Source organism: Pleurodeles waltl, chromosome 6, assembly GCF_031143425.1.
Source record: "Pleurodeles waltl isolate 20211129_DDA chromosome 6, aPleWal1.hap1.20221129, whole genome shotgun sequence".
Taxonomy (NCBI): Eukaryota; Metazoa; Chordata; class Amphibia; order Caudata; family Salamandridae; genus Pleurodeles; species Pleurodeles waltl.
The window spans coordinates 1,225,256,475-1,225,275,842 of NC_090445.1; the positions used below are offsets into that span (position 1 = coordinate 1,225,256,475).

Below are 19,368 nucleotides of genomic sequence, written 5' to 3' on the forward strand. Positions count from 1 at the left end.
GGTAGGCCACTGTATGCTTTTCTAAATCCAGCACACTTATGTGCACCCATCCCGCGATACACAACGTCGTCTCGTCTGTGTGACTGACCATCCCCCACACTGCTGTTTTTCACAATTCAGCTGATAAATACAGGGCAGTACAACTGAAGCAGCAAAAGAAAGCCTAAATTGTGAAAGGCTTGTTTTACCTTCCAGCCTGTTTTGCTTCTTTCCCCTCGCCACCACCTCTTAATGTTGCTATCTCTAGTCCTCTCTCTGCTGCTTACAGTGAACTGCAACATTTCCAGTTAAGCACATTTAACATTTACACCTACCCTGGTCGCACACAATAGGTCTGTTAGGCCTCTTGACTGACTCTGCCCTATATGTCTTCTCTTATGTGTTGTTGCATATGTGCTGCGTTCCCTCTGTAGCTTACTTCAGCTCCAACTCTCTTCCCTCACCCCAACAAAAGGGGGAAAATGTGTTATATAGTGGCAGGTGCAGGCCGCTTCATAGCGCATTCTTTATTTTAATAGTCATGTTATCCACCCTGCCTCACCCAAGTGGCAAAGGAGTACAAGCTCTGTCTATCCACGCTGTCTTTTTAACAGGGACGTATTTGTTATGTTGTACAGTGACCGTGAGGAGTAAAGTGAAAATTAAGGCACGTTTTTAACAGGCATGAACTGTAAGTGATTAAGCGCATGCACACAATCAATCCTTCCTCCGGTTCACCACCCCCAAACTACTGCCAAAGACAATAGCGTAATCAAACGCGAGACCTACTGGCTTTGCCAATGCTTTTATTTTTCAGTCCCTCACTGCCACATTTTTCCTAGTGGCGACACAGAAATAAAATATAGGAATCCACCTTAAATAAGGCAGGCAGTCTAATGTCTTTCATTCTACAGCACCTACTTCCCTAGGCTATCAGAGTAAATTTCTGTCAACTGGGACAAGAGGGGACCACATAATATATACCTCAGCCTTATCAAAATTAGGCAGCTGCTATAGGGTAAGGATTATTTTTTTTCCCCATCATCTTCTGCCTGATGTAATCATCTGTACTAAAGGCAAGTAGCTCCTTTTCCTTTCAGAAAATACAAAGTTGAAAGTCATTTGTTAGGTTCTGCAATACACCTTCTCATTGTGAAGATATACCAGTTTGGAAGTGAAGACAACAAACTACCACTATCCTGTACAGTGCTGTTCCAATTGAACAAGCTTGGTTTCAAGAATTTTAACCCTTTGGAATCACAGTATTTTCAGAAACTGAGTTAAATGTTCATTTTATTTCAAAATTCCTTTGCAAATTGCTAGCACAATGAAATGTGTACATATAGCACAGCTATGGTTCTGTCTTAAGAGGAAAGGCTTTGCAATCCAAGCAGACTGAAGCACACAGAATTCACCATAGAAATGCAGAGTAATGGCACTAGTGTTTTTCATAGGAGTGTGCGTGTTCTGATTCGGTTATCAAGTAACTCCATGGCTGACTGGGGGAATAATCTGGTGTCCTTGAAATCAGCACCTGTTGTCCTGCAAAATCTGATGTTTATTATTTTTAGATTGTTATGGCAAGTCATGTTTTAGGCAGGCACTAACTGCAGCTGTATGCTGCAAGTGCCTTGCAAATGTCCTTTTTTAGGTTTAGTCCGAGACCACACATGTGCTGTTGCTTACAAGATCTTTTGCTAGCAAACATTTTTTTTAAAAACAACAATCTTAAAATGGCTTAGAGACTGTCCATTACATACCATTGGTTGGCTTCATCATCACTCATTTTCTTGCTTCTCACTGGTCAAAATATGGTGATTACACTTTCTCTTCATTATAATTTTTTTTTTTTTTCAATTCATCAGAGCATGGACCAAGCACAATTTCCTGCCTGTGGCAAGGGCCTTCCACTGGTCGCGCACTTCGAGATAATTCTGTTTTTTTGGGTTCAGATGGAGTACTCTATAAGCAAGCATTTGTTTCCAAGCAGTCTCTTCACTTCGAATTGTTTATTGTTGTGCTCCCCTATTGTCCTCTTCCTGCAGCCCATAGTAATGGCTGCCATCTCCCACCCTCTGTCATCGTGCTTCCCCCTCCTTCCCTCGCCCGCAGCCTGCCGTTTTTCTGTTTCCTCCCATCGACCTCATGCTGTCCCTCATGTTGCTTCCCCCTCCACCATTTCAGGGTGCCCTACCCTCACTCATCATAACAAAAAAAGCACCATGACGCAGCCAGCGGCAGGCAAGTCATAGAGCTTTAAACCCTCCACAGTCCCATGTTCCTCGTTATCCAAGTTGTAAACAAGCTATCAAAATAAAAATAAACAATTTCTAAAAACATGCAAAAGTGAGATAAAGTTGAGCTGAGAGTGGTAACACATCGGGGTGCTGCCACTCAGGCACTTTTTTTTTGTTTTTCAACATGCCACACTAGTTGCAGCAGGCGAGCAGATTACAAGCGGTCTATTGCAAACATGATTTTTGCTTTATAAAAGCCAACATATCTCTACAATATTCTATGTAGGCTGAAAACGTAATTTTGTACAACTCCGAAGGGTTTGCTGCTCTGTTACAATAAACAAAAAGTGGAGCCTCTCCGAGTAACATTTAAGTCTGAGGCCACTTCCTGCACAGAGATCTTTGCCGCATGTGCTCATGCAGACTAACCATCTTTCAACAATGGTCTTTTTCAAACTTCAACATTGTATTTTTTTGTGGGTCTTTTAGCTTCAAACCTACATACAGGCTCCGAACCGAGCCTACACTAGCCCTAAAGTTATGAGACAGGTAGCACCTGTTGCCCACACGATACAGACTCAATCAGCAGGTACCCTTGCATTCCAAACAATAAACTTGCCCTAAGTCCCTGTCTCCTTAACTTTAGCTCTAAGAAACGGCAGTAATTGTGGGGCAGTTGTGATATCCTCAGCCCTGATGCCATTGTACCTACTGCACTACTAAAACATACACCCCAGAACAGGTATCTCCCTGCCCTCACACACTCATCCCTCAGTCGCTGATCGTTCTTCAACTTTGAATGCCAGTCCCCGAACTTGCAAGGTGACATTCTCCAGGTGCATAAAACAGGCAGGTGTTTTAAAGTTGACTCTGACAGAAAGCGAGGGGAAAAAAGGAGAAAAAAAGCCCTGCTTACAAAGCCAGGCAAGTGTATACAACACTATCAACATCAAGAGGGACAGGGAAATTTATGAGGTCCAGTGTACAGCCTCCCAAGATACTATGTCATACAAAAAGAGTACACTGTTCCTATAGAAGGGTGCATATGTTTACGCAGAGGCACTTCTTTTGTTAGAAGCAAGGGCCCTCACACATCCAATGGATGTCATGCTTCATCATAGGGCCAGCTCCTCGTCAGGCCGGCGCTGCAATGCCGGACGGGCCCCACAAGGCGGCACTTTACCAGAGATCTTTTCAAGTCAAAAAGTATATGCTGTGGTGTTAGTAGGAGTATATTCAAGCCTACCCTCAAGAGAAAGCTGGAGAAAAATAAAATTAAAATTGTCTCTAAAGTCTCCAAAAAATTTATTGAATTAGTATAGAGACTCTAGGTCAACATTTTTCTTGAGGGTAGGCTTGAATATACCCCTACTAACACCACAACATATACTTTTTGACTTGAAAAGATCTCCGGTAAAGTGGCCCCTTGAGGGGCCCGTCAGTCATTGCAGCACCAACCTGACGAGGAGCTGGCCCTATGATGAAGCATGACATCCATTGGATGTGTGAGGTTCCTTGCTTCTAACAAAAGAAGTGCTTCTGCGTAAACCTGTGCACCCTTCTATAGGAACAGTGTACTCTTTTTGTATGACATAGTATCTTGGGAGGCCGTTTACTGTACCTCATAAATCTCCCTGTCTCTCTTGATATTGATAGTTTTGTACAGCAGCTTAGCTGTGGGACTTTTTCTGGAATAAACTTTTGGATTAATAGACATTCCTTCAGATCATCATCTGCAGACACCTGGTTTCCCCATAATGGAGGATTTCCAGGGTTTAAGTTTCAATGATGAAGTAGTGACTGCAATACTTCAGACACAGTCTATCTTAGGTAATGATAGGGCAGGGCCCTCTGGGAGCCAGGAGGAGGATGGGGACAAACTTTCCTCTCTAAAACGTGACCTGATAAAGACGATCCTACATGGGACTATTATGACTGAATATCTTCGAGCTAATATAGCACCCAATGGACTTATTGTGACTAATGTGCCAAGGACTTTTTTACAGGATCTGATCTTCAGAAAGGATTGGGCACAGATTACATGGAAATGCACTCGTGATTGGTTAGTCCTCATTATTAATACATCAAAAAGACTAGCTGACTATTACCATTGAGATTAACCGAACAGAAAACGCTCTTAAGACTCCTCTTCCAAGGCGCGCCTGACAGAGATTAACACAGAACTGAATGAAAATAAGGACTACCTAACAACAAAAAAATCACTAAACTTCAAAAAGACATTAATAGGTTCAGCAGAGAGAAGGTGTACCCCTATACTAAAGAGGACTATGAGGCAGATACTCATTCACGTCCTTCAGATGATTCTGGCCTTGTCTATAGGAAACCACGTACCTATAGCAATAGTTCCTCATCAGACGGCTGGAGCACGGGTGATGGTGGATTGCAATCTTTTTACAATACCCCTCTTCTTTACCCTGTTCACCAACAACTACCATGGCAACCCCACTATCCTTTTTTCCAACCACGGCCCTTTGTCCCTTTTGTACCTTTTTTAGGCAGAGGCGGGGCAGAGGAAGAGGCAGGCGCGGAGGAAGAGGACGCCACGTTCACTGGTCCAGAGAAGAAACCCAAATGGTGACCAGGAGCCAGGACCAGAACCAAAAGACTTAGTAGTCAATCTATCCTCTAGACATCTTTCAACTAATGACTTAAGGGTGCTGAATAAAGGTCTGGGCTTTGTCCCTACTCCTTTTTTCACCTTAATTGCTAATTTTCTCACTTTTTCAGAAAGATACGATTACATTTCTTTTTCCAAGATAGAACCAGGGAGTGTCCAGATGATTCTGGCTTAAGTAAGCCTTCCACTTTAATTCCGCCCACTGCCACCATGCCATGTGAGGTACTTGCTTTTGAGAAGGCGGGCCCACTAGATGTCAAGAAATTACAACCTAAGCATGCTTTCAAGAACATGTCGTCATCTGATAAGGGAGCGCTCAATTCTTTGGACGCTGACCCCTATATAATTATCAAGCCAGCAGACAAAGGTGTAATAGTTATTCTAGATGCCCAGATGTATAGAAAGGAATGTCTACGCCTTTTGAGTGATCCCACTTATTACCACCCCATTACTCAGGATCCCACCGGTGATTTACAACTAAAAATACAAACTATGGTTGACGAGGCACTAACGAACGCATGGATCTCACGGAAGGAAGCTGATTTCCTTGATACCAGTAATCTTCGTATTCCTTATTTCTATAGTTTGCCTAAGACTCATAAAAATGTCCATCCTCCTCCAGGACGGCCAATCGTGTCGGGAATTGGCTCAGTTTTGGAACCACTATCTACTTTCTGTGACCATTTCTTGCAGCCTCTGGTAAGAGACACTCCGACTTTTTTGAAACACACTACTGAGGTCCTGAACCTTATTGGCCAAATTAATGCTTCTGATCCTGTCTATGTCTTAATAAGCTTGGATGTGGAGTCTCTCTATACCAATATACCACAGACCGCAACTCTCCGAGTTGTAGAGGATATCTTATCAAATAAGAATCATACATCTCCCACTCCCATATCTTTCATCATGGAATGCTCTTCTTTGGCATTGAGTGAAAATTATTTTGAATTTGAGGATCAACTTTTTCATCAAATACGAGGGACCTTGATGAGAAGCACCTTCGCCCCCAGTCTGGCCTGTCTTTATATGTATCATTTTGAGGATAATTTTATACTTCATGACTCTAATCCTTTCAAAAACAACATCAAATTGTGGCGCAGGTATATTGAGAACATCCTCATACTATGATAAGGACTTACTCTATTGGTGGGGACTTAACCCCTTGGGTCAATGGATTGGACCCTTTTCTGAAATTTACCTCTACTGTTTCAACTTCACAACTACCTTTCCTTGACTCACTAATATCTATTTGTCATGGCAAATTGGAAACCACCACATACCATAAAAAAACTGACTGTAATGATTTGCTTTTGTACGAAAGTCATCACCCAAAATCTCTACGAGATAATCTACCCTATGGTCAGTTCCTGAGACTCTGCCGCAACTACAGCAAGGTTTCCAGCTTTGAGATACAAGTAGATGACGTATCACACCAATTACATGAGAGACATTACCCATTTCAAATAGTGAACTCTGCCCGTAAACGTGCTCGAAATAACCACAGAGAAGCGCTTCTGACATCTGTGCCCAATCCATCAGATCCTAGGTTAACGTGTGTCTCCACCTACACTCCACTGTCTAATTCCATTTGGAAATTAATTAACAATCGATGGTCTATCTTGGGTAGAGGGGGTGATGCTATACCAAAACCTTTGTTTTCTTTCAAACGGACTTGAAACATCAAAGACCTAGTGGTCCATACACGTCCCAAGGTTGTACCTTCCAAACCGTCTCAGTCCACCTTGTGGCAACTCCCACCAGTTCAAGGACATCACCCTTGCAGTAACTGTAATGTCTGCCCCTTGAACCTACGTACCAAGTACTTCGATTTACATCCCATTGGACGTTGGCACTTGCCCAAACATACTAATAGCAATACACGGAATTGCATATACATAATCACTTGCCCGTGTCAGTTACGTTATGTAGGGATGACTACACAACCTGTTAAGATCCGTATCAATGAATATCGTAGTAACATTAGATGTGGACGGACAACTACAAAACTGAGTGTTCACTTTCGTCAGACTAACCACACCCCTAAGGACAAACGGTGGGTAGTGTTAGAATGTCCTAACTATTTGAGTAAAGGCTCTAAGAGTCTCTGAGAAAGAACAACGTTGGGTTTTCAGACTGGAGACTCATATCAATGGGCTGAAAGATGACATCCCATGGATGAGGCTCTGGCTCATGACCATTAGATGACTGTATTTATCCCTGGTTATTCTGTGAAATGAAACGCCAGTCTTCAGATGATTGTGTTATGGAAGTAGCTCTCTTAAATTCCTTGCCAACTACACCCTCTCTCGTGTTGTTTCCAAGATACACACACCAGTATCCTTTGGGTGAGGCCTTTTCTGTGTGTCTCCACAGAATCCGATTAAGGTGTATTTTACGAGTCGCTCATACTGACACTATACAACTTTACTTGTTCAGCCTCTATCCCTGTGAACATGGAGCTCAATTTTTCCCTATGAGTGATCTTTTTCAACATTGTGTGTTAACACCGATATATCAGTAGTATATGATAGTCATATTTTGATTTTAGCGCATTCTCTAATCTGTGACCCCCTTTTTATTTTTTGCATAGGAGACGATTTAAGTCGATTGCGCCCTCCATTTTTGTCTTTTCTTCAGTTCACGCTTAGTTGGTTGCCATGTATACGGGCACCGACGGGCAGGAGGCAGTGTTGCTCCGCCTGCTCTGGGTGTGGCTATCCCCACACGCATCAGATAGACGCTTTCATTATGATAGGTCCCGATGGCACGCTGATTTGGTTGCCATGTATATGGACAACAACAGGCAGGAGCCAGTGTTGCTCCCCCTCTCCTGGGTGTTCGCAGTTTCCACACTCGTCTGAGAGACGCTTTCATTTTGATAGGTCCAGCTGGCACGCCATGACCTTTATTAACGCCGGAGCCCGGTCATGGTTCACTTCCGGGATTGCGGCCGTCGGGTAGGTCTACGGCGTGTGATGGTGTTGAACAAGTAAATTCTAGAACCGCTTTTTTCCTATGGCAATGGTTCTCTCTGCAAGCTGCTAATAAAGCAGATCACTAACGCATTGATTTTTGGGAGACATCTGGTAAGTAGCTTCCATTGCGCAGCGCGCCTCACACTCACTTAGTGCCTCAAATTGAAGGCCTGTCTTAAGTTACTATCAGCCTTGGTTTTAGTACCATGCCCAATTATCCTTTAACATTGGCTCCCTAACATACATGGAGTGAATCAATTGGAGTGAATCAATTGGAGTGTAACGTTCGGAAGGCAATGGGGTGGCTTTTCGAGTAATGTTATACACTTGGTATTCTGTATAGAAATAAATACATGACAATTTACATATGTTTTACATACTATTGTCTGCATGATCTCTACAGAACGATGTCAGTCCAAAGGTCCGTTGTATCCCAAGGAGCCTGATCCTTAATATGGAAGGGTAAGCAACAACCCCCGCCCCCGTTTTTCCTTATCTATCACAGTGGATTGTGTGACATTCTGTGTGTTCTAGCACGACCAACAGCGAGTGCTTCACGTGATTGGGTGAGGTTATTGAGTGTTGATATATTACCTTGTGTCCAATGATATGACATTTTTTTGTTATCTCACACAGGTTCCCCTATGTAGACTATTTTAGCCTTTTTATGTAAGTAGTCCTTCCTTTATGTTTCCCTGAAATTTAGGGGTATATTAAAAGCTTAGGAGTTATAGTTTTCGGGGCCTGATGAAGCGCCACATGATCTGTAGAGACACCCACGGGGCGAAACATGTTGAACGTTTTTACCAGCCACAGAGATACTTTCCCTGTTTAGTCTGGTGTTGGTTGCTGAGTGGTGGAACCTTATTCCTTTCCCATTCCCCCTTGTTTTTAATGTTGAGCTAGAGTCTCTACACTAATTAAATCAATTGTTTGGAGACTTTAGAGCCAATTTTAATTTTCTTTTTCTCCAGCTTTCTCTTGAGGGTAGGCTTGAATATACTCCTACTAACACCACAGCATATACTTTTTGACTTGAAAAGATCTCCGGTAAAGTGCCCCCTTGTGGGGCCTATCAGGCATTGCAGGGCCGGCCTGATGAGGAGCTGGCCCTATGATGAAGCATGACATCCATTGGATGTGTGAGAGCCCTTGCTTCTAACAAAAGAAGTGCCTCTGCGTAAACCTGTGCACCCTTCTATAGGAACAGTGCACTCTTTTTGTATGACAAGTGTATACAACACCCAGTAGCGTGTTGGTAATCATGGTGTTTAACAGTGGCCTACTCTGCTTCCTTCACTTACCTGCTATTTGAGCCCCTCCCAACTGTTGCTTGCCCCATACACTGCCATCCCACCTTGCCCCTTGGTCTCTTGCGTTGTCACTCAAAACTCCTGCTCCCATTGTTGCTTGCCCTTACCAATCGTCCCGTCCCACCAGAAAAAAAGTGCTACAATGTTGGCATTCCTGGTCTTGTCAGAGTTTTCTTCCTAAGCACTGGCAAAGCCAATACGTCTTGCATATGCAAGATCTACTGGTACTGTCAATGCTCATAATGTACACCAACAAGGCTGCTGTACAGCATGGTTGACATGCTAAGAAAATAAAGAACACAAACATTACGAGTCGGCCAGCAATGGTCATGTCGTAGCTCTTTTTTTTTCTTTTTATAATTTCAGCCATGCTGTACAATATGGCTAAAAACATTAAGAAAGCCATTAGGTTTTGCATAGGAGAGTCCCACGTTTTTTTGCCAATGCTTGCTGTTCTTACAAATTAAGCATTTGCTTTAGCCTGCAACAATTCAACATATATATTTTTTTATTAGTTTAGGCAAAACTGATTAATGATCTAACTGACCTGTTTTCAATAGTATACATACTTTATGACATGATTAAGGTATTAGCAGAATAAACCAACCCATAAGTATGAATTCAGAATAAGGAACGGATGCTAGTGTACTCACGTAAGAACTGAAAGGTATTTTCCCTTTTTATATTTCCTCCGTTTTGTATTCTTTCATAATCGCCACATAGCCTTAAAGCTGTAGTGACAACACCGTTTAAATAATAGTACACACAAGCACTGAAGCCATCTGCATTTCAATGAAACTGTGCTGAGTTGATAGTTCAACGATACGAGAACAGCACAAAACTGGTTCAAAGAGCAGGTGGAAATATTTAGCATACGACTTATACCTACTAGTCAACAATTCTTTTTGCATTACACTTACAAATAACAGTCAAGCTAAGCTCCCAATCGAAACACACTATATGATTACCTGAAAGAGATGCCTACAGAGTTCATCTTTAACCAGCCCTAGAAGAGAGGCATAGTTTGAAAGCGTTGACGATTCCAAAGCCACTGTTAGAAGATGCAAGCCCATGTGGATCATCACCTCCGAATTGTGCCTGTCATAGGGGTTTATGAGAGAAACGAGAAAACGGAAGAGCTCACGAATACATGGTAGACCATACGGAACCAGGGCAACACCTATAGAAACAAGAAGAATAGGTTACCGATAAAGCACTGGAATGTCAACCATCATTTAAAGCTGATCAAATGCATAAAACAAATTATTTAAAAACTAGTTAGATACCAACATTTTTTTTAAAGTATTGTTAATGCGATTTAATTCATACACTTAAAAACAAAGTAAGATGTTTAAATTAAATTCAAACACTGGAAAACTAAAAAAGATGTTACAAGTGAAGGAAATTGTAACACATTAAGCCTCCTTTTGTGGCATGTTGTGCTGCAGATTCACATTGTGTGCATATTCCTGCCTTCCAGTGTTGGCTCGGATCTGTGCAACTCGTTTTTCTTCATAGAAGTCTTCGAGTCACGAGGTATAGTGATTCCACCTCCCGTTCGTAATGCACAAGGGAATCCGCTACATTGTTGGATTGTTTTTTCCCATAGTGTGAGGATGGAAATGAAGCGTAAAGTAACAGAAAAAAACGACTATGCCAGAAATTAAGAAAGAAAAACATTGGCAACAACCAAAGGCTTCTCGGAGGAGGATGGGTGCATGTGGCTCTACAGGCCTACACACCACAAACCGATGCTCAGAGGGTAATGTTTTCAGTTCATGGCATGAGCAGCTGTAGATACATATGCAGTGCACAGACTATAAAGCAGGTATTCCGTAAGCGGTGGCTAGATGAAGAATATTGCAGAGGGCTGGAAAAATGTACAGAGTACAGCCTGGCCCACATTAGCTTGCTGGTGTGCAAGGACATCCACACAGTAGTGCTCGGTGAAAGTGTGTGTATTAAGACTAGGCGTCTGCTTTGCACATGTCATCTATAAGGATGTTACCTAGGAAACCACAGAGGCTCCCTTGTTGTGGGCAGAGTGGGGTCTGGGAGGGGCAGGCAAAATTGTTTTGGCTTTGGCCAACCAGGTCTAGATACATTTTATACAAACCATTGTACTATTCCCACTTTAGAGCAGGCATGACCCTTGTGTGGTTGAGAAAAAGAGGCAAAGAGCTGTTGTGTTTTACGGAAGGGTTTTGTTCTGTCAATGTAATGAGGTCCTTTTGACATCTAATGTGTGAAGAGCCATCTCTACCACTGAACCTGGATATGGAAAGAACACAGGAGTTTGATGGTTTGACTGAGGTGGAAGGAAAAGACTACCTTGGGGTTTGGCCTTTAGGACTATCCTACCCTTGTAAAATGGAAAAGAAAAGCTCCCCCAGTTTTACGGCATCAAGTTCACTGATACGCCTAAGGGAGGAGATGGCCACTAGTAAGGACACCTTCTAAAAAAAAAAACTACAAAGGGCATGAGTGAAGTAGTTGAAATCGATAGTGGTGGTTCAAAAGGATGGTCATAAGTCTGGTGAGAACTATGTTGAGGTTCCACACAGAGGAAGGCAGCACTCTGGAGGCAGGATTCCTCTGAGCACCTCCAAGAAGTGTTGCCTGTTTTGAAGGTAAGCAGCACTTGTGGCTAAACGAAGTCAGATGGAGAAGAAAGCAAGGCCCTATTTTTGCAAGTGAAGCAGATAACAGAGAATGTCTTAAACTGCTGCTTGAAAAGGGTTACTGTGCCTTGGAGTATAGCAGTGCACAAATCGTTTCCATTTGGCAGTAGAGCAGATCTCATTGTAGGCCTGTGTGCCTTCTTCAGAATGGTCACACACTCTGAAGGCAGGTTGAGGTAGCCAAATTATAAGACTTCAGAAGCCAAATCCCAATAATTAGCTGCTTGGTATTCAGGTGTCTTATCGTGCCCTTGCTCTGTGTGAGAAGGTTCATCCAGTAAGGCAGTTTCTCATAGAGCACTAGGGAGAGGTCGCAGAGGATGGTTAATCAGGGTGTCTGGCACAAGTTGGAGCCAACACGATGAGGGTGAAGGATGTTTGCTGAAGCCTACGTACCATGAAGGGAAGAAGTGAGAGAGGCAGAAATGCGAAGGCAAATATCCCTGATCAGTTCATCCATAGTGCATTGCCCATGGGGTGTGGGTGTGGGCACCTGGAGGCGAAGTTTCAGCATTTTGCATTTTCGGCAGTAGTAAAGATGTCTACAGAGGAGAACCTCCACCGATGGAATTACAGAAGTAGGGCTTGCAGGTGGAGTTCCCACTCATGGACTTGTTCCTGCATCCTGACAAGTAGATCTGCAAAATCAATGTCCACTACAGGTAGGTACTTTGCTGGTAGGTAGACTCTTTGATGGAGTGCCCATTGCCAAATGCTGTGGTCTAACGCAGACAACTGTGGAGAGTGAGTGCCTCCCTGCTTCTGTATGACATCCTGGAGCGTCACCATGTGGGAGTGCCTCAAGAGGATACACTTGCTGAGGGGGCAAGAGGCCAAGAAGGGACTTGAGAGAACTATCCTTCTTGGAGATGAGAAAGTACAGGGGGGAGTACCCTTCCCTTGCCGCGGTGGTGGAGTGGCACAGGCTCTATAGCCCTCTTGTGAATGAGTGCCTCTTCTGCCTCCTGAAGGAGGAACTAATGTTCTGGAGAGAAGGTGGGCTTGTAGGGAGGGAAGTCTTGTGGTGTGGTTGTGAGCTCCAAACAGTAACTCTTGCATATGATGTTGAAGACCCATTGGTCGGAGGGGATTTCTAACCCCAGGGGTCATTGTGTGGTTGTGGATGGAAAGGTGCATCATAAGGATCATGTGAAGATCCCACTGTCCATCCCATGGCCAGAGTGTAGGGATCACTGTGGTCAGAGAAGCACAGGGTAAGGAAGTGGGAGAGGTTAAGTGAGGAGGAGATGAAGAGGAAGGCTCAGGAGGAGGTGGTGAGATGAGGGGGCTATGGATGAGGCAGAGGTGACAGGAGACTGGTGCCCCTGCGGTGTCATCTATTCACTTTTGGATGTGACTCCAGTGGCATGTCGAGGACTTCCTAGAAAGTCACGTAAGTTTTAGGAGGAAGGGAGTTGTAGGAAAATGCCACTGTTGGCATGGTTACCCTTTAACTTTTTGCCTTTTGTTGATACCAGCTTTGATTGAAAGTGTGCTGGGACCCTGCTAACCAGGCCCCAGCACCAGTGTTCTTTCCTTAAACTGTACCTTTGTCTCCAAAATTGGCACAGCCCTGACACAGTTAAGCCCCTTGTAAAGGGTACCCCTGGTACCAAGGGCCCAGCGAAGGTCTCTAAGGGCTGCAGCATATCTTATGCCACCCTGGGGACCCTTCACTCAGCACATGCACACTGCCTCACAGCTTGTGTGTGCTGGTGGGGAGAAAATGACTAAGTCGACATGGCACTCCCCTCAGAGTGCCATGCCCACAACCCACTGCCTGTGGTATAGGTAAATCACCCCTCTAGCAGACCTTACAGCCCCAAGGAAGTATGTACTATACCACAGGTGAGGACATAGCTGCATGAGCACTATGCCCCTGCAGTGTCTATGCCAATTCTTATAAATTGTAAGTGCAGGGTAGTCATGTAGAATATATGGTCTGGGATTTTGTTAAACACAAACTCCACAGTTCCATAATGGCTACAGTGAATACTGGGAAGTTTGGTATCAAACTTCTCAGCACAATAAAACCACACTGATGCTAGTGTGAAATTTATTGAGAAATGCACACAGAGGGCATCTTAGAGATGGCCCCTGCATGGCAGCCCAACTGCTAGTGCTAGGCTGACCGGTCTCTGCAAGCCTGCCCCTTCCAGACCAGTTTCTGGCGACATGGGGTGAGTGCCTTTGTGCACTCTGTGACCAGGAACAAAGCCTGTCCTGGGTGGAGGTGCTTCACACCTCCCCCTGCAGGAACTGTAACACCTGGTGGTGAGCCTCAAAGGCTCAAGCCTAGTGTTACAACACCCCAGGGCACTCCAGCTAGTGGAGATTACCGCCCCCCGGACAGCCCACACTTTTGGCTGTAAGTCCGGGGAGATAATGAGAGATAATGAGAAAAACATGAGAAAAACAAAGTCACCACCCCCTCAGCCAGGTCCACCCCTAAGGTGGCCAGAGCTGAAGTGACACCCTCCTTAGAAAATCGTCCATCGTGGTTTTGAGGATTTAGCCCAATAGGAATAGGGATGCGCCCCACCTCCCCAAAGGGAGGAGGCACAAGGATGGTGTAGCCACCCTCAGGGACAGTAGCCATTGGGCCCTAACACACCCCTAAATTTAGTATTTAGGGGCGAAACTGTACCCAGGAAATAAGATTCCTGATGACCTACAAAGAAGGAGGACTGCTGACCTGAAAACCCCACAGAGAAGAAGGAAGACTACAACTGCTTTGGCACCAGCCCTACCGGCCTGTCTCCTGATTCAAAGAACCTGCAACAGCTACGCATCCTGCGAGCTCCTGTGGATAGTGGCCCTGTCTAAACCAGCAAGAAAAAACCATCTTTAAAGGGACTCCCACCTCACTCCACAAGTATGAGTCGCCACCACTCAGAACCCAATGCCCCTGGCCCGTGTCCAGAGAAACCAATGACCCAGAGAGGATCCCCAGATGACACGGACAACGTACCCACCCTGGGCGAACCTCTCTCACCCCCACGACGACACCTGCAAAAGGAATCCAGAGGACCCCCCTGACTGCGAGTGCCCAGAAAGAAGAAACCAGACGCCTGGAAGAAGAACTGCACCCGCAGCCCCCAGGCTCGTGAAGAACCAACCACCGGTGCAGCAGTGACCAGCAGGTGGCCGTCACCCTTGCCCAGTCTGTAGCTGGCCTGAGAAGTCCCATCTGTGCCCTGCCTGCAACGTCTGAGTGACCCTCGGGTTCCTTCATTGATTTCAATAACAAACCCAACACCTTGTTTGCCCACTGCACCCGGCCGCCTTGGTGCCGCTGAGGGTGTACTTTGTGTGCCTACTTGGGATCCCCCCAGTGCTCTACAAATCCGCCCTGGTCTGCTCCACGAGGACGCAGGTACTTACCTGATAGCAGACTGGAACCGGAGCAACCCCGGTCTCCATAGACGCCTATATTATTTGGGCCACACTTTGACCTCTGCACCTGACTGGCCCTGTGTTGCTGGTGATGGGTGTTTGGGGTTGACTTGAACCCCCAACGGTGGGCTACATATGCCCCGGACACAGAACTTATAAGTGCTTTACTTACCGTATTAACCCCAGGAACTGTCGAATTTTGCAGTGCCCACTTTTAAAATAGCTTGTTGCCATTTTATGCCAAACTGTGTGCATTACTTTTTTGATTCAAAGTCCTATCTATACCTATGCAAAGTACATTACATTTAATGTACTTACCTGCAATTTGAATCTTGTGGTTCTAAAATAAAGAAAATCATATTTTTCTATATAAAAACCTATTGGCCGGGAGTTAAGTCATTGAGTGTGTGTTCTCATTTATTGCCTGTGTGTGTACAACAAATGCTTAACACTACCCTCTGATAAGCCTAACTGCTCGACCACACTACCACAAATCCAGCATTAGTATTACCGCCTCTGTCAAGCCTCTTGGGGAACCCCTGGACTCTGTGCACACTATCTCTCACTTTGAGATAGTATATACAGGGAGTGCAGAATTATTAGGCAAATGAGTATTTTGACCACATCATCCTCTTTATGCATGTTGTCTTACTCCAACCTGTATAGGATCGAAAGCCTACTACCAATTAAGCATATTAGGTGATGTGCATCTCTGTAATGAGAAGGGGTGTGGTCTAATGACATCAACACCCTATATCAGGTGTGCATAATTATTAGGCAACTTCCTTTCCTTTGGCAAAATGGGTCAAAAGAAGGACTTGACAGGCTCAGAAAAGTCAAAAATAGTGAGATATCTTGCAGAGGGATGCAGCACTCTTAAAATTGCAAAGCTTCTGAAGCGTGATCATCGAACAATCAAGCGTTTCATTCAAAATAGTTAACAGGGTCGCAAGAAGCGTGTGGAAAAACCAAGGCGCAAAATAACTGCCCATGAACTGAGAAAAGTCAAGCGTGCAGCTGCCACGATGCCACTTGCCACCAGTTTGGCCATATTTCAGAGCTGCAACATCACTGGAGTGCCCAAAAGCACAAGGTGTGCAATACTCAGAGACATGGCCAAGGTAAGAAAGGCTGAAAGACGACCACCACTGAACAAGACACACAAGCTGAAACGTCAAGACTGGGCCAAGAAATATCTCAAGACTGATTTTTCTAAGGTTTTATGGACTGATGAAATGAGAGTGAGTCTTGATGGGCCAGATGGATGGGCCCGTGGCTGGATTGGTAAAGGGCAGAGAGCTCCAGTCCGACTCAGACGCCGTGGAGGTGGAGTACTGGTTTGGGCTGGTATCATCAAAGATGAGCTTGTGGGGCCTTTTCGGGTTGAGGATGGAGTCAAGCTCAACTCCCAGTCCTACTGCCAGTTCCTGGAAGACACCTTCTTCAAGCAGTGGTACAGGAAGAAGTCTGCATCCTTCAAGAAAAACATGATTTTCATGCAGGACAATGCTCCATCACACGCGTCCAAGTACTCCACAGCGTGGCTGGCAAGAAAGGGTATAAAAGAAGGAAATCTAATGACATGGCCTCCTTGTTCACCTGATCTGAACCCCATTGAGAACCTGTGGTCCATCATCAAATGTGAGATTTACAAGGAGGGAAAACAGTACACCTCTCTGAACAGTGTCTGGGAGGCTGTGGTTGCTGCTGCACGCAATGTTGATGGTGAACAGATCAAAACACTGACAGAATCCATGGATGGCAGGCTTTTGAGTGTCCTTGCAAAGAAAGGTGGCTATATTGGTCACTGATTTGTTTTTGTTTTGTTTTTGAATGTCAGAAATGTATATTTGTGAATGTTGAGATGTTATATTGGTTTCACTGGTAATAATAAATAATTGAAATGGGTATATATTTCTTTTTTGTTAAGTTGCCTAATAATTATGCACAGTAATAGTCACCTACACACACACAGATATCCCCCTAACATAGCTAAAACTAAAAACAAACTAAAAACTACTTCCAAAAATATTCAGCTTTGATATTAATGAGTTTTTTGGGTTCATTGAGAACATGGTTGTTGTTCAATAATAAAATTAATCCTCAAAAATACAACTTGCCTAATAATTCTGCACTCCCTGTACAGAGTCAGCTTCCTACAGGAGTCCTTTGGCTTAGGTGGTGGCTGCACAAGGATCTGATCTGTCTAGAAGTCAATCAAGGTGCGCTTTTGTCAGGCATTGAGTTCATCTTGGAACTGCTGGAGGACTGGTTGCTCCTCCGAGTCAACTAGGAGAGAGCCCTGTTCTTAGCCACTGAATGTGGTTTCTGTGCTGCTGTCACAGTAACTTGTTTTGGCACCAAAAGTGATTTTTTGCGCAGCAGGTGCCAAGGTGGTTTTCCGAGCCAAAGACATTGGAGCTAAAGATAGACTTGACGTCTCTGAAGCCAGTGTCGAAGGTACTGTGGGCACTGAAAGGTGTGGCTTTAGCGGCTGAAGTCCCCGACGTCCTCATCACTGAAGATGTTGGGGGCATCGTCGCTCTGCTGCCGCGAAATGGATTGAGGAGCAAAGTGTTGAGCTTTACTGTAGTGCAGAGTATTTTTAGAGCCGAAAACCAGACAGATGGAACAGGGGGCCTTTTTGTGCTCTGGGGACATACGGAGGTTAAAAACCTGATAAAGGTTTGCCCAGGGGTATTTTGCCTCGTACGGAGGGTAGTACTGGAACGGGGTACTTTCCACCACAGATGGGGCATTCTTTGTTGTCCAAACTTGGAGTAGGCCTCACAGGGGCAAAGCCCACAGCGGGGCATCGGATAGATCTCAGTCACCCAGACAAGAACGCACAACGAGTCGAAACTATAGAAGACCCGGCGATTGTTATACCGAAAGAACTAAAGAAACCAAACAGGCCTTAAGACAACATCTATAATCATCGACTTGGAACTCAGTGTAGACTCGTCTGAACGGGACAGTGGATTTTTTTTTTTAATAAAAGAAAACAGTTTAACAGTGGAGCCAATGTCCATGAGGATTACATTCGTCGTGACTCGAAGATGTCTTCGAAGAAAAAACAACATGTACACGTCCGATCCCAACACTAGATGGCAGAAGTATGCACAGAATGGCAGCAATGTAATTGTCTCAGTGATTTTTCAAATGCTTACAAGCCCTTGCTTGCCATGTCGTAGACTGGTAAGTCAACGTCTAAAGCGTGAAATAAGATACGACATAAGCAAGTGGTTTGCAGGTAGGATTGCATGCATGTAGGCATCACCTAGTGCCGAGACTACTAACATAAATGGGAAGGAGGTTATCAAAGTCTTGTCTGTGGCTACTTTACTGGATCCCCACACCAGAAGTGAATAATGTCTGCTGTGAGAGTAACGCAAACTAGAACTTATGAGAACAACTGTATCCTGACTATTTACAAAAATATATCGGCTAGGGGATAACCATCATCATTTCTTCTGCAGACAGTGGTTATCCGTCACTTACACGTTGAAAGATTGCTTGTTTGATAATGAATGAAAGCCATGCAAACCTATTTATTATAGGTCAGAACAACTCTTTGAGGTTATATTATTCCATTATATGGAATATGGATAGAACATTATTTAACTCTTTGGCTATTAATTAATGAAATAAACGCTCCAGCTGCAAAACCTCAAGTTCAATTCCTTCACCTTGCCCAAAACAAATGTTTCCAGAATGCACTACAGCTTTTGTGAGTACCTCGAAGAACATTGCTGAAATAATCAAAATACGTGATAAAAAGGGATCGCTTCGGGAACTAAAAAACAATGACAGTTCCATGCAGGTTTACACTGGGATGGGCAAAGAACACTAAAGGCCTTATAGTCTGGTCTCAAGTTGCAAGCAAATAGCAGAACGGCGCACAAAACAGCCAATTCATACTTCAGTAAATCCCAGTGGTGGCTGGCAATTTTAATAGAGAGGGGGGCGAGCAGGAAGCACTCTCACATTCATTCACACATGGACGCACATCCATTCACAACACTCATCAACATTCAAACATAGACGCACCAAACATTCATTAAAAAAAAAACAAAACACACACACACACACTTACCTTCAGCTCGGAGGTCCCAGGAGGGTTGGGACTGCTGCCTTCCCTCGGCAGCA

The 19,368-nt window shown here is 44.3% G+C and overlaps 1 protein-coding gene across 3 annotated transcripts in view; it reads right to left on the reverse strand.

The window, feature by feature from the left end:
- Positions 1 to 19,368, reverse strand: part of GBF1 (golgi brefeldin A resistant guanine nucleotide exchange factor 1) — a 1,570,387-nt gene that overhangs the window by 1,086,933 nt on the left and 464,086 nt on the right. For all 3 annotated transcript variants that reach the window (XM_069240539.1, XM_069240538.1, XM_069240540.1), the window contains one exon: positions 10,111 to 10,322. In XM_069240539.1, coding sequence (XP_069096640.1) covers positions 10,111 to 10,322 — 212 coding nt within the window. The remainder of the gene's footprint in view (positions 1 to 10,110; positions 10,323 to 19,368) is intronic.